The 14,081-nt window shown below is 36.6% G+C and overlaps 1 protein-coding gene across 1 annotated transcript in view; it reads left to right on the top strand.

Annotated features, from left to right (window-relative positions):
• LOC125657756 (cell division cycle protein 23 homolog) overlaps positions 1-14,081 on the top strand; it is a 29,657-nt gene that overhangs the window by 7,874 nt on the left and 7,702 nt on the right. The window contains exons 5-11 of the mRNA XM_048888516.2: positions 2,657-2,789; positions 3,129-3,306; positions 5,322-5,419; positions 8,461-8,542; positions 10,334-10,498; positions 11,623-11,731; positions 12,502-12,639. Coding sequence (XP_048744473.2) covers positions 2,657-2,789; positions 3,129-3,306; positions 5,322-5,419; positions 8,461-8,542; positions 10,334-10,498; positions 11,623-11,731; positions 12,502-12,639 — 903 coding nt within the window. The remainder of the gene's footprint in view (positions 1-2,656; positions 2,790-3,128; positions 3,307-5,321; positions 5,420-8,460; positions 8,543-10,333; positions 10,499-11,622; positions 11,732-12,501; positions 12,640-14,081) is intronic.

Genomic DNA, 14,081 nt, shown 5'->3' with positions numbered 1-14,081 from the left:
ATAAGTAGCATACACGTGGGGAAAAAATCAGAAGAAAAAGAACCATTATTAAAATATACATGTATGTGATAAACAATGTAATTTACTGATTTTTCCTTTCAAATCGGAACTCCCTATTTTTCTGTTAGTGTTAATTACAAATATCTGTTTCTAGACAAACAAATGTTTATGAACTTCAGAAGGAGCTTTCAGATTTACTGTGCTCGGTTTACTGTCCTACTTTCCAGACTACTTAGAATTAAATTGTGATAAATTTTCACTCTCTCTCTGGACAGACAAATATATCTTCTTCTGCCTTAAAATCGACAACTTTATGTTCTCCTTCAAATATACCGTCTTTCCTCGATTCCTAAAAATAGCTTCTTTAACAAAACGAATAAAGGTTTCGGAAAGTATCGTACTTTTTCATTAGATTTTATATACGATCCCGATAGTTTCCGAAGCTACACGATAAACGATTTTCACGATAAACGGAAAACCTGATACACGCAAAACACGATACACGATAGACCTGATAAACGCAAAACACGATAGAAAACGGAAAACCTGATACACGATAGGATAAGATACACGCACGATAGAGCACGATAGGAATGTCAAGAATAACGTTGCGGGTACTGTAAGAGACTTATTTATATCTGTAAGTAAGAGACATATTTATATCTGTAAGTAAGAGATGTATTATATCTGTAAGTAAGAGATGTATTTATATCTGTAAGTAGAGACATATTTATATCTGTAAGTAAGAGATGTATTTATATCTGTAAGTAAGAGATATATTTATATCTGTAAGTAGAGACATATTTATATCTGTAAGTAAGAGATGTATTTATATCTGTAAGTAAGAGATGTATTTATATCTGTAAGTAAGAGACATATTTATATCTGTAAGTAAGAGATGTATTTATATCTGTAAGTAAGAGATGTATTTATATCTGTAAGTAAGAGATGTATTTATATCTGTAAGTAAGATACTTATTTATATCTGTAAGTAAGAGATGTATTTATATCTGTAAGTAAGAGACTTATTTATATGTGTAAGTAAGAGACTTATTTATATCTGTAAGTAAGAGATGTATTTATATCTGTAAGTAAGAGATGTATTTATATCTGTAAGTAAGAGATGTATTTATATGTGTAAGTAAGAGACATATTTATATCTGTAAGTAAGAGACGTATTTATATCTGTAAGTAAGAGATGTATTTATATCTGTAAGTAAGAGATATATTTATATCTGTAAGTAAGAGATGTATTTATATGTGTAAGTAAGAGACTTATTTATATCTGTAAGTAAGAGACTTATTTATATCTGTAAGTAAGAGATGTATTTATATCTGTTAGTAAGAGACATATTTATATCTGTAAGTTTAGGATTCCATATACTGTATGTAAATTGAGATGGATTTTGTAAAGTGAGTGTTTATTTATCTTTTAGTTGGGATTCATTCTGTGTACCAGGTACACATTTACAGATTGGAATGAATTCTATATATTAAGTATATATGTAAGTCGGGATGGATTCTTAAATTGAGACAGAATATGTGTATCTGTAAGTTGAGACAGAATATGTGTATCTGTAAGTTGAGACAGAATATGTATGTATTTGTAAGTTGAGACAGAATATGTATGTATTTGTAAGTTGAGACAGAATATGTGTATCTGTAAGTTGAGACAGAATATGTGTATCTGCAAGTTGAGACAGATTATGTATGTTGAGACAGATTCTATAAGATCAATGATCTGTAAGTTGAGGGAGAATTCTGGTTGTGTTTTTAAGTGGAGAATTTGAGCTGGATTCCGTTTGTATTAGTAAATTAAGCTGGATTCTGTATCTGTTGTTAAGTCATATTCTTTATCTGTTTTGAAGTAAGATCCTGTGTCTGTTATTGAGCCAGATCCTGTGTCTGTTATTGAGCCGGATCCTGTGTTATTGAGCCGGACCCTGTGTCTGTTATTGAGTTGGATTCTGTATCTGTTACTGAGTCGGATTCTGTATCTGTTATTGAGCTGGATCCTCTGTCTGTTACTGAGCCGGATCCTGTGTCTGTTATTTAGCCGAATTGTGTCTGTTATTGAGTCGGATCCTGTGTCTGTTTTTGAGTCTGATCCTGTGTCTGTTATTGAGCCAGATTCTGTGTGTTATTGAGCCAGATTCTCTGTTTGTTATTGAGTTGGATTTTGTATCTGTTACTAAGCCGGATCCTGTGTCCTTTAATGAGTTGGATTTTGTATCTGTTATTGAGCCAGATCCTGTGTCTGTTATTGAGCCAGATCCTTTGTCTGTTATTGAGCTGGATCCTATGTGTGTTGTTGAGCCAGATCCTGTGTGTGTTATTGAGCCAGATCCTGTGTCTATTATTGAGTTGGGATTCTGTATCTGTTACTGAGCTGGATCCTGTATCTGTTACTGAGCCGGATTCTGTATCTGTTATTGAGCTGGATCCTCTGTCTGTTACTAAGCCGGATCCTCTGTTATTGAGCCAGATCCTGTGTCTGTTATTAGCCGGATCCTGTGTCTGTTATTGAGCCGGATCCTGTGTTTGTTATTGAGTTGGATTCTGTATCTGTTATTGAGTTGGATTTTGTGTCTGTTAGATAAAAAAAAATTATTTTGTAGCCACATAGTGACTATCCTTAGGGATTTCTTTTTCACAGATATGGTGTGGTTTTAAAGAAGCTGGATTTATTGAAGGAAGCCGTGGAGATCTTTGTGGATGCTGTAAATGCTGAGCCATTACACTGGGGGGCGTGGCTAGAACTGGTGACACTCATCAAAGACAAGGAATCGGTAAGTAAACTTATTGTAGCATTACACTGGGGGGCGTGGTTAGAACTGGTGACACTCATCAAAGACAAGGAATCTGTAAGTAAACTTATTGTAGCATTACACTGGGGGGCGTGGTTAGAACTGGTGACACTCATCAAAGACAAGGAATCGGTAAGTAAACTTATTGTAGCTTTTCAAAGGGAAAGTATTCTTGCAGATGGAACAGTGATCTAGTGTTCATAATAAGGAACTGTAAACTTCTTCTTCTGTGTCTGTGGAAATGGAGACATTAGCAGACATCAGTTTTAGTGTGTTGAAACAAATCTTCATAGTTTATACTGTTTTGATATGTTCATCTAGCTGTTGGCTTTGTCCTTGCCTAATCACTGGATCAAGCACTTTTTCCTGGGGCACATATACCTGGAGTTACAGCTGAATGAGGAAGGTTTAAAGATCTACCAACACTTAATGGACAAAGGCTTTGTCAAGAGTACTTACATCCTGTCACAGGTTGCCATGGCGTACAACAACATGAGAGGTAGGTCGGGGGGGGTGGGGGGTGGGGGGGGGGGGGGGGGGTGGGTAGAAGGAGACATCCATGAATCATGTTGTCCTATGCACTGCCACCATGCAGTCAGAATAAACCACGCCTCACTGAGTACAGGTCTGTCCATGTACTGCCACCATGCAGTCAGAATAAACCACGCCTCATTGAGTACAGTTCAGATTTATGACACACCGAAATGCTCATGGTAAAAACTGAAACAAAATATAAAAACCCATTTTACAATACAATTCACTATGATATATGACTAACATGCATACAATCAAATATACTTGAGGTCATTTCTAAAATAAATGAGGTTGAAAATGTAGACAACCATACAAAACATCTTATTTGATTACATAAATTTCATATCACTTGCTTGAAATGTCGAGAAAATTCAAGTGAACGTGGAATTGATCATTTACTTACAAACAGCTAACGAACGTTTAATAAATTGACTAGAATAACCATTTACTTACAAATAGGTAACGAACGTTTAATAAATTGACTAGAATAACCATTTACTTACAAATAGGTAACGAACGTTTAATAAATTGACTAGAATAACCATTTACTTACAAACAGCTAACGAACGTTTAATAAATTGACTAGAATAACCATTTACTTACAAACAGCTAACGAACATTTAATAAATTGACTAGAATAACCATTTACTTACAAACAGCTAACGAACGTTTAATAAATTGACTAGAATAACCATTTACTTACAAACAGCTAACAAACGTTTAATAAATTGACTAGAATAACCATTTACTTACAAACAGCTAACGAACATTTAATAAATTGACTAGAATAACCATTTACTTACAAACAGCTAACGAACGTTTAATAAATTGACTAGAATAACCATTTACTTACAAAAACAAGTAGCAAACATCTAATGAATTCACTAGAATCACCACAAAAATCAATTTAGAACATGTTTTATAAGATCAACAGTGATTTACATGTCAGTACTTACTCCATGACTGAATGTGTGATACCAGCTAATTGGAAATACAGCATGGCTGATGAACGTACGGTTTTTTTTTTAACTAAAAGATAGAAACCTGACAAAAATGGATAATTGACATTACAGTTAAATTGTGCAACAGTTTCATCTTTAGTAATTCGTTCAAACTATTCAACAATTTTTTTGTTCAAAGATTGTAAATTTCTTATTTTAATATCAGATTAATTTAACAAAGTTTAAGATTGTTATTACAGTATTACAATCAGTGTTGTATTTTTGATGATATTGTCTGTAAAAAGTTATAATTAGAAGCAGATCTGTAGCTCTCTCAGTCTGGGACAGTATTGGGACAGATCAGAGAGCTACAGATCCGCCCCTTATAAAAACCTTCGATTTACGGCACAGAGCTACAGATCCACCCCTTATAAAAATCTTCGATTTATGGCACAGAGAGCTACAGATCCACCCCTTATAAAAACCTTCGATTTATGGCACAGAGAGCTACAGATCCACCCCTTATAAAAACATTCGATTTACGGCACAGAGAGCTACAGATCCACCCCTTATAAAAACATTCGATTTTCGGCGCAGGTTTTTTGGCGGTTGAGGTCTTCTATTGCTGAATTCTTGCATCTCTGGCTCAAAATGTTAACATGAAAAAATTCCTCCAAACATGAGCTGTTTGCCTGTATGTTTGCTATTTTTCTGTATGTGTACTAGGTGTGTGTGTGTTTGCTATTTTTCTGTATGTTTGCTTGTTGTGTGTGTTTTTGCTATTTTTCTGTATGAGTGCTAGGTGTGTGTGTGTGTTTGCTATTTTTCTGTGTGTTTGGTATTTTTCTGTATTTGTGCTAGGTGTGTGTGTATGTTTGCTATTTTTCTGTATGTTTGGGGTTTTTTTCTGTATGAGTGCTAGTTGTGTGTATGTTGCTGTGTGTATGTGTGCTATTTTATTGATATAATTATGTGTGATATGTCTGTCAGCTGCTTGTCTGTTGTGCTGGTTGTCTTCATGTTTGCTGGTCTCTTCCAGAGGTGGACATGGCTGTCAATGCTTTCACAGAACTCACAGAGATGGACCCTTACCGACTGGAAAACATGGACTACTTCTCCAACACTCTGTACATAAAGGTGGGAGCCATTTCAATGTTGTGGAATATTCTAAGGGCTATTCCAGAAATAAATACATGGGGGGGTCGGGAGGCACCTTTTGTATATACCAAGCACCTATATAAAAAAATAAAAAATTACCCCATGACCCATCAAATTAATAAACTCATTTTACAATGACCCATCTAAAAAAAAAAAAACTAACCAGACCCACCACAAAAATATTTTTAAAAATGAAAACGGTACAAATCTCGCGAGGTTTTCGGGACAAACATTCTAGTCAATGACGCGGTAATGCCTGTGCGACATTGTATCACAGTAGTTCTGAAGAAACGATGTCACATCAACAATGAAAGGCATCTATGGCGGGAATGTTGGAAAGATTGGGAGTCCAAACGATGCTATTATCATGAAATGGGTATGGATATGTTTTTCCACGAATCGTTCGTCTTCTAATGGAGCCCGCGCCCGGAGGCCTCTATATCACCATCACACCGACTGATAAATATAACGCATCGGTACCCTCGTATAAATCAACTAAGGTTTGCCTATTTTTATTAGAAAACGGAATACCTATTGGTTTCAAAATATTCCCAAAATCGATGCACTGTAAACTGTAATAATCTACAAAACTGAGTTCGCCGCCATCACGTCCAAAGGGACCCTACTAAACGCGCCTCTAATTTGAAGAGTGCCGTTATGGAAAGTTATGCGCTGCAAAGAGCGACAACTCGAATAGTTCTATGTTACTTCCGATTTCCGATTTCAAAAGCACGTTTTCAATTTTCCCTCCGACGTTTTGTAACCAACACGACAAGAGCGACAATAAAAATATTCTGGAAACTCAACACCCACATGGCACAAATTAAAACAATAGAAACTACCCACCACCCATAATAAATATTTTTTTAACAGTCCAACCACGGACCAATTAAAATATGAAAAAATACGACCACCCATACAAAAAAATATCGTTTGCCGCCCGATCCCCCCATTTGATCATTTCTGGAACAGCCCCAACTCTGTATACTTATAGTAAGGATACACATGTATGAAAATTCTTTTATGCCCTGAGTACTGTGTTAACAAAGAGGCTAGAGTCGCGATGAAAACACTTTTCTCTCTATGAACCTGACTGGGATGATTGTTTCTTGAAATAAACCTAGTGCATTTTCTTGTGTAGAAATACAAGCACTATCATAGACTTGCAGATTTTGGAAGTAGGAACTACACTAAAATGACACAATAGTGAAGTACAGGTGCTGCCATCTATCAGGGGTGTGCATGAATTTTCAGAACGAGGCTGGAGAGAAATACACTGAAATGATATAACCTATAATAATAATAATATCCTTTATTTATACAGGATTGCACAATTAGTTGTATAAACTAGTTTACATTGTGGTCCTGTCTATAACATATATACATATCAAGAACATAATATATCACAAAGCATGGAAATATCACAATTTATATACATACAGATGAGAACTAAATGAAACGAGACAATAAACACACGAGTATCATTGAGGGTCAAAATAATGTTTGAGATAGGCTGATTTAAAAGATGTGGTAGTTGTGCATTTTCTTATAAAATCTGGTAACAAATTCCATAAAATTGCTGCTGAAATGATAAAAGATCTAAAATATTCTGTTTTGGCTCTTGTAACATAAATAAAATTTGTAGAGCTCTGTCTTGTATTTCTTGTGTTTACCTCATTCACAAATCTAAAAACATGTAAATACTCTGGAGTCATATGATGTAAAACTTTAAACATAAGAATAATTTTTCGATAAATAAAATAGTCAACTAAAGGCATCCATCTCAAATTTGATAGCATGCAAGAAGTTGACACTGAATGAGGTACTTTGATATGTAAAATGATCCTTGCTGCCCTCTTTTGTAATTTAAAAAGCCTATCAATATTTGTCTTGTTCTTTGTATCCTGCCATACTGTACAACAATAATTAAAATGAGGAAAAACAATAGTATTGTAAATTTTGAGTAGTGCCTCCTTTGACATAAAAGTACTCAATCTCCTTAAAACACCTAGTTTCTGACTAAGTTTTTATATGCTTGTCTTAAGACGGGACGTATTATGGTATGGCGTTCATGTCCGTCCGTCTGTTAGCTTTTTCGTGTCCGACCCGTAACTTAAATACTACAAGGCCTAGAATCATCAAACTTTGTCTGTAGATACATCTTGGGTAGAAGGTGTGTCGCACATTAAAACCAGGTCACTGTGACTTTTCATTAAGAAGATATGGCCATATGTGGCAAAAACTTGTCTGGCTCATAACTTGAAAACTATTAGACCTAGAATCACCAAAATTGGTCAACTAATGCATCTTAGGTAGAAGGTGTGTCTCATCCTACTTTAAGGTCACTGTGACATTTAATTAAGGTGATAATAAAAAAAAATGTTTGAATGGGTACAATCTATACTGTTAACAATATGTGACGGGCGTATCATGTGCCGTGGCGGTGCACTTTATTTACATAAGGTATCTGTGTGATAAGACCACGTAAGACATTCATCGATGTAAACACCTAAAAGTTTGGCACATTTGACATTTTCTATAAAAATTTCACCAACATTAATACAAAGGTTTCTACATTTCGATAATTTCTGTGACGTTCCTATTAAAATACATTGTTTTCTTTAAATTTATTGTCAATTTGTTCTTATGCAATCCATTCCATAGAATTTATAAGATCATCCTTTCATTTTTTTCAATTACATCTAAAGATTTATCAGAAACATCTTGCGTGGTATCATCTGCATATATATAATGTGGGTACAGTTCCCTTCATGTGTATTGATTTTCTCTCTCCATTAACCAAGAAATGCGTGCAGATTTAGTATATAATGTGGGTACAGTTCCCTTCATGTGTATTGATTTTCTCTCTCCATTAACCAGGAAATGCGTGCAGATTTAGTATATAATGTGGGTACAGTTCCCTTCATGTGTATTGATTTTCTCTCTCCATTAACTAGACATATATATAATGTGGGTACAGTTCGCTTCATGTGTATTGATTTTCTCTCTCCATTAACCAGGAAATGCGTGCAGATTTAGCTCATCTGGCCCATCGATGTTGTGACATTGATAAATACAGAGAAGAAACGTGTGTTGTCATAGGTAAGGGTCTCAGAATGTTTCTACATTGAATTTTATATTGAAGGGAGTTTGTAACATTGAAAAGGTTCCACTATAGCTGTTTTGTTTTGGTTTTTAGCTCACCTGAGCTGAAAGCTCAAGTGAGCTTTTCTGATCGCCTGTTGTCTGTAGTCTGTCCATCAGTCTGTAAACTTTTCACATTTTCGACTTGTTCTCCAGAATCACTAGGCCAATTTCAATCAAACTTGGCACAAAGTATCCTTGGGTGAAGGGCTTTCAAGTACATTCAATTGAAAGGCCATGCCCCCTTCAAAGGGGAGATAATCACAAAAATGCAAAAATAGAGTGGGGTCATTTAAAAATCTTCTTCTCAAGAACCACTGGGCCAGAAGAGCTGAAATTTACAAGAAAACTTCATGTTATAGTGGAGAATCAAGTTTGTTAAAATCATGACCTCTGGGGGTAGGATGGGGCCACAATAGGAGATCAAATTTTTACATACAAAGATATAGAGAAAATCTTTAAAAATCTTCTCATGATCCACTGGGCTAGGAAAGTACAAATTTACATGAAAGCTTCCTTACAAAGTGAAGATTCAAGTTTGTGAAAATCATAGCCCCCGGGGGTCGGATGGGGCCACAATAGGGGATCAAAGTTTTCATACAAATATATAGAGAAAATCTTTGAAAATCTTCTCTCAAGAACCGCTGAGCTAGAAAGTGCAAATTTACTTGAAACCTTCCTGACATAGTGCAGGTTCAAGTTTGTTCATATCATGGCCCCTGGGTATAGGATGGGGCTACAATAGGGATCAAAGTTTTACATACAAATATATAGGGAAAATCTTCTTGTCAAGAACCACTGGGCCAGGAAAGTAGAAATTTACATGAAAGTTTCCTGACATAGTGCAGACTCAAGTTTGTTAAAATCATGACCCCCAGGGGTAAGGTGGGGCTACAATAGGAGATCAAAGTTTTACCTACAGATATGTAGGGAAAATCTTTAAAAATCTTCTCAGAACCATTGGGCCATAGAAGTTTACATTTACATGAAAGATTTCTGAGATAGTGGCAGATTCAAGTGTGTAAAATTCATGGCCCCTGGGGTTAGGTTAGGGCCACAATAGGGATCAAAGTTTTACATGCGAATATATAGGGAAAATCTTTAAATATGGGCCAAGATGACTCAGGTGAGCAGTGTGGCCAATAAGCCTTTTGTTATTTTAGAGAGGGGATGTTAACTTGTGAAGTGGGTGATCCCTGTCTACCCTATACCTAAACAATACTGTTATTCCACTGTATTTACATTCACCAATGTTTTCTCTGTAATAAACCTTTGCCGCTTCATTGTTTTCATTTCTCAATGAAGGCAATGTGACATGCAAGAAACCTTTCAACTTGGCATAAAAGCCATTGTTTCTACAAAAGAGTTATTGTCTTGGTTTTTTATATTATTTGGGATATAATAAGAATGGAACCAAGGGGACTTCAACATATCTACTACACCCTGATGTTTTACTCGCTATCACATATTAACTATGCCCTGATGTATTACTCACTACGACATATTGACTATGCCCTGATGTATTACTCACTACGACATATTGACTATGTCCTGATGTTTGACTCACTACGACATGTTAACTATGTCCTGATGTTTGATTCACTATGACATATCGACTATGTCCTGATGTATTACTCACTATGACACATCGACTATGTCCAGATGTTTGACTCACTATGACATATCTACTACGCCCGATGTTTATACTTTAGGTAATTACTACTCACTGTCCTAGTTTGTATACTTTAGGTAACTACTATTCACTGCGACAGCAGCATGAGAAGGCGGTGCTATATTTCCAGAGGGCTTTGAAGCTTAATCCCAGGTATTTGTCGGCTTGGACTCTGATGGGTCACGAGTTCATGGAGTTAAAGAACACTACAGCAGCCATTCAGGCGTACAGACAAGCAATAGGTAGGGGAAATCTCAGAAGCCATAAAGAATTGAGATGTACAGACAAGCAATAGGTAGGGGAAATCTCAGAAGCCATAAATGTAACAAGTATTCAGTACAGACAAGCAATAGGTAGGGGAAATCTCAGAAACCATAAATGTAACAAGTATTCAGAGGTACAGACAAGCAATAGGTAGGGGAAATCTCAGAAACCATAAAGTATTGAGAGGTACAGACAAGCAATAGGTAGGGGAAATCTCAGAAACCATAGATGTAACAAGTATTCAGTACAGACAAGCAATGGATAGGGGAAATCTCAGAAACCATAAATGTAACAAGTATTCAGTACAGACAAGCAATGGATAGGGGAAATCTCAGAAGCCATAAATGTTATACTTATGCAGATATTATAGGCTCAATGTGTTTGCTGTCAAAAACCTTAAGAAGTAAAAAGATATTCATGCTTATTGATACATGTAGGTTCTAAGTATGAAGAAGGGGGAAATCTCAAAAAGCCTTAAAAATTAGCAAAAGGTACCCAGGCTTATTGACAGATTCTAAGTATTAGGGAGGGGGAGATCTCAAAAAGGCTTAAAAATTAGAAAAAAGGTATCCAGGCTTATTGACAGGTTCTTAGTATGAGGGGGGGGGGGGGGGGGGGGGGGGGGGGGGTCTCAGAAGCCTTAAAAAGGTGAATAGGTACTTTAAGATACTGTTTGATTATTGGTACACTTATTAAGTCTTTTTCCATCAAGACCGAGTTCCTTATTGTTTACTAATACTCAATGACACAAAGGTAATTTTGATTGACTATGTGGGAACAAAGGGTTTATAAAGAACAAATGGATTTAGATGAGAATGGATTGCTTTAGTCTGGATATGGTCTGTGAACAGAATGCTGAAGAGTTTAGTATGAGAATGGAACTATTCTAGTCGAGCAAAATGAAAATGGACTGATTTATGTAGTCTTGTAATACATTTAGGGTCTGTGCATAGTGGTGAAATTGAAGGTACATGTGTTGAGGCACTATACAGTGAATATGAAAGTAGGAAGATTGATAACAACACAGGTGTTACTGTATCTGTTGATTTTGGTTACATGTGAGAATTGCATTTCAAAACTCATTCATAATTTGTGTTTTCAGAAATTAACATTAGAGACTATCGTGCGTGGTATGGTTTAGGACAAACCTATGAAATCCTGAAGATGCCTTTCTACTGTTTGTATTACTACAGGCAAGCACAGAAACTAAGGTGTGTATCACTGTCACAAAGTACAGGTGTGAAATACAGGTACACACAGAAACAAAGGTGTGTATCACAGTACAAAATACAGGTGTGAAATACAGGCAAGCACAGAAACTAAGGTGTGTATCACTGTCACAAAGTACAGGTGTGAAATACAGGTACACACAGAAACAAAGGTGTGTATCACAGTACAAAATACAGGTGTGAAATACAGGCAAGCACAGAAACTAAGGTGTGTATCACTGTCACAAAGTACAGGTGTGATTATACAGGTAAACACAGAAACTAAGGTGTGTATCACTGTCACAAAGTACAGGTGTGAAATACAGGTACACACAGAAACAAAGGTGTGTATCACAGTACAAAATACAGGTGTGAAATACAGGCAAGCACAGAAACTAAGGTGTGTATCACTGTCCCAAAATAAAGGTGTGATTCTACAGGTAAACAGAAACGAAGGTGTGTATCACTGTCCCAAAATACAGGTGTGAAATACAGGTACACACAGAAACTAAGGTGTGTATCACTGTCACAAAGTACAGGTGTGAAATACAGGTACACACAGAAACGAAGGTGTGTATCACTGTCCCAAAATACAGGTGTGAAATACAGGTACACACAGAAACTAAGGTGTGTATCACTGTCACAAAATACAGAGAAATTAAGGTGTGAAACATTGACCCAGAATACAGGTGTGGTCATTTATATTACAATAGGTACATACAGAAATGTAATCGTGATGCTATATTACTGACAGTTCATTGGATACGTTTCAGACCCAATGACTCAAGGATGGCGATGGCGCTCGGTGAATCTTACGAAAAACTAGACAGATTGCAAGAAGCCAAGAAATGTTTCTGGAAAGCTCACGTTGTTGGGGACATGGAAGGAATGGCCCTCATTAAACTAGCCAAGTAAGTCATGGTGGTGAAAACTAGCCAAGTAAGTCAGGAGGTGGGAACTAGACAAGCAAGTCAGGGTTGGGGAACTAGACACATTAGGGGGAACTAGACAAGTAAGTCAGAGGGAACTAGACAAGTGAGTCAGGGGGTGAGAACTAGACAAGTCAGGGTTGGGGAACTAGACACATAAATTAGGGGGAACTAGACAAATCAGACATCTAAGCAAGCCAAGCGTTTTCGGTCCGCTTTGCTCCCCCTGTGGGGAGCGAAGCGGACCGAAAACGCTTGGCTTGTGAAGATGCAAATCAGAAGGAACTAAACAAGTGAGTCAGGGGGAACTAGACAAATGAGTCATGTGGTGGGGAACTAGACTAGTAAGTAAAGGGGTAGAGAAAACTAGACAAGTAAACCAGGGGGTGGAGAAAACTAGACAAGTAAATCAGGGAGGAACTAGACAAGTAAATCAGGGAGGAACTAGACAAGTAAGTCAGGGGGTGGGAACTAGACAAGTAAGTCAGGGAGGAACTAGACAAGTAAGTCAGGCGGTTGTGAAGACTTGTGGTTTGAGTGACACGGACGAGATTATAATCCTGATCACTCATTAAACTAGCCAAGTCATTATGCATAAATATTTTGTAATCATCTGCAAAAACGTTACTTAACAAGTATATCTTAAGAGATGATGACTGAATTAAAGGAAGTTGTTGGGAGAATATTCCTCTCAGTCTTGAGATTGTGTTGAAAAATAAAAAGCTCGCCTGACCTGATTGTTGGAGCTTTTCAGCATGTGACTGACTTTAGGCTCGGATTTTATTGTCCAATAAAATTTTGAGATCAAGGGGATTATTCTTCAACAATTCCAACAATTAGTTAATTACGTATAAGGAGAATTTTTATCAAAGATTTAATTCTGGCTTTATTAGCGTGGGTGTTGAGATGGTATCAGGACAAGTCGCCCTCAAGACAACTCGCCCCTTCATCAGGACAACTCGCCCCTAAGACAACTCGCCCCCTCTTCGGGACAACTCGCCCCCTCTCTTGAGATAACTCGCTCCTTCATACCATACATGTTTACAATTATTATTTTTGGTCTAAATCCAAGGGGTGTATTAACAAAAATTAATGAATTTCTTATAGATAGTATACATCACAGACAATAAGACGTGTTCACATAAACACCGAACTTTGTCTTTTTATGCAAGACGAAAGATTTTAGTGAAAATCCAGTGTTTGGGTTCAGTAAATTCATCAGCACTTATATGTACATGTAAAATTTTTAATTTCAGCGGAAACAAGTTAGCGTTTGGTATAGGGAGAGTATTAGCTTGGTCTACAGCTGACGTAGTATAATTATCAATAATCTGCGTCTGTTGTTAAATCTAATTGTTTGATTTCCCCCAAGTTGTTATAAATTTACTTCAAACGTTATGAGGTACTCATCATCAGAGTTCTTT

This window comes from Ostrea edulis, chromosome 9, assembly GCF_947568905.1.
Source record: "Ostrea edulis chromosome 9, xbOstEdul1.1, whole genome shotgun sequence".
Taxonomy (NCBI): domain Eukaryota; kingdom Metazoa; phylum Mollusca; class Bivalvia; order Ostreida; family Ostreidae; genus Ostrea; species Ostrea edulis.
Note: the sequence above shows the minus strand (reverse complement) of the source record. Positions and strands in the feature narration are given on the sequence as shown.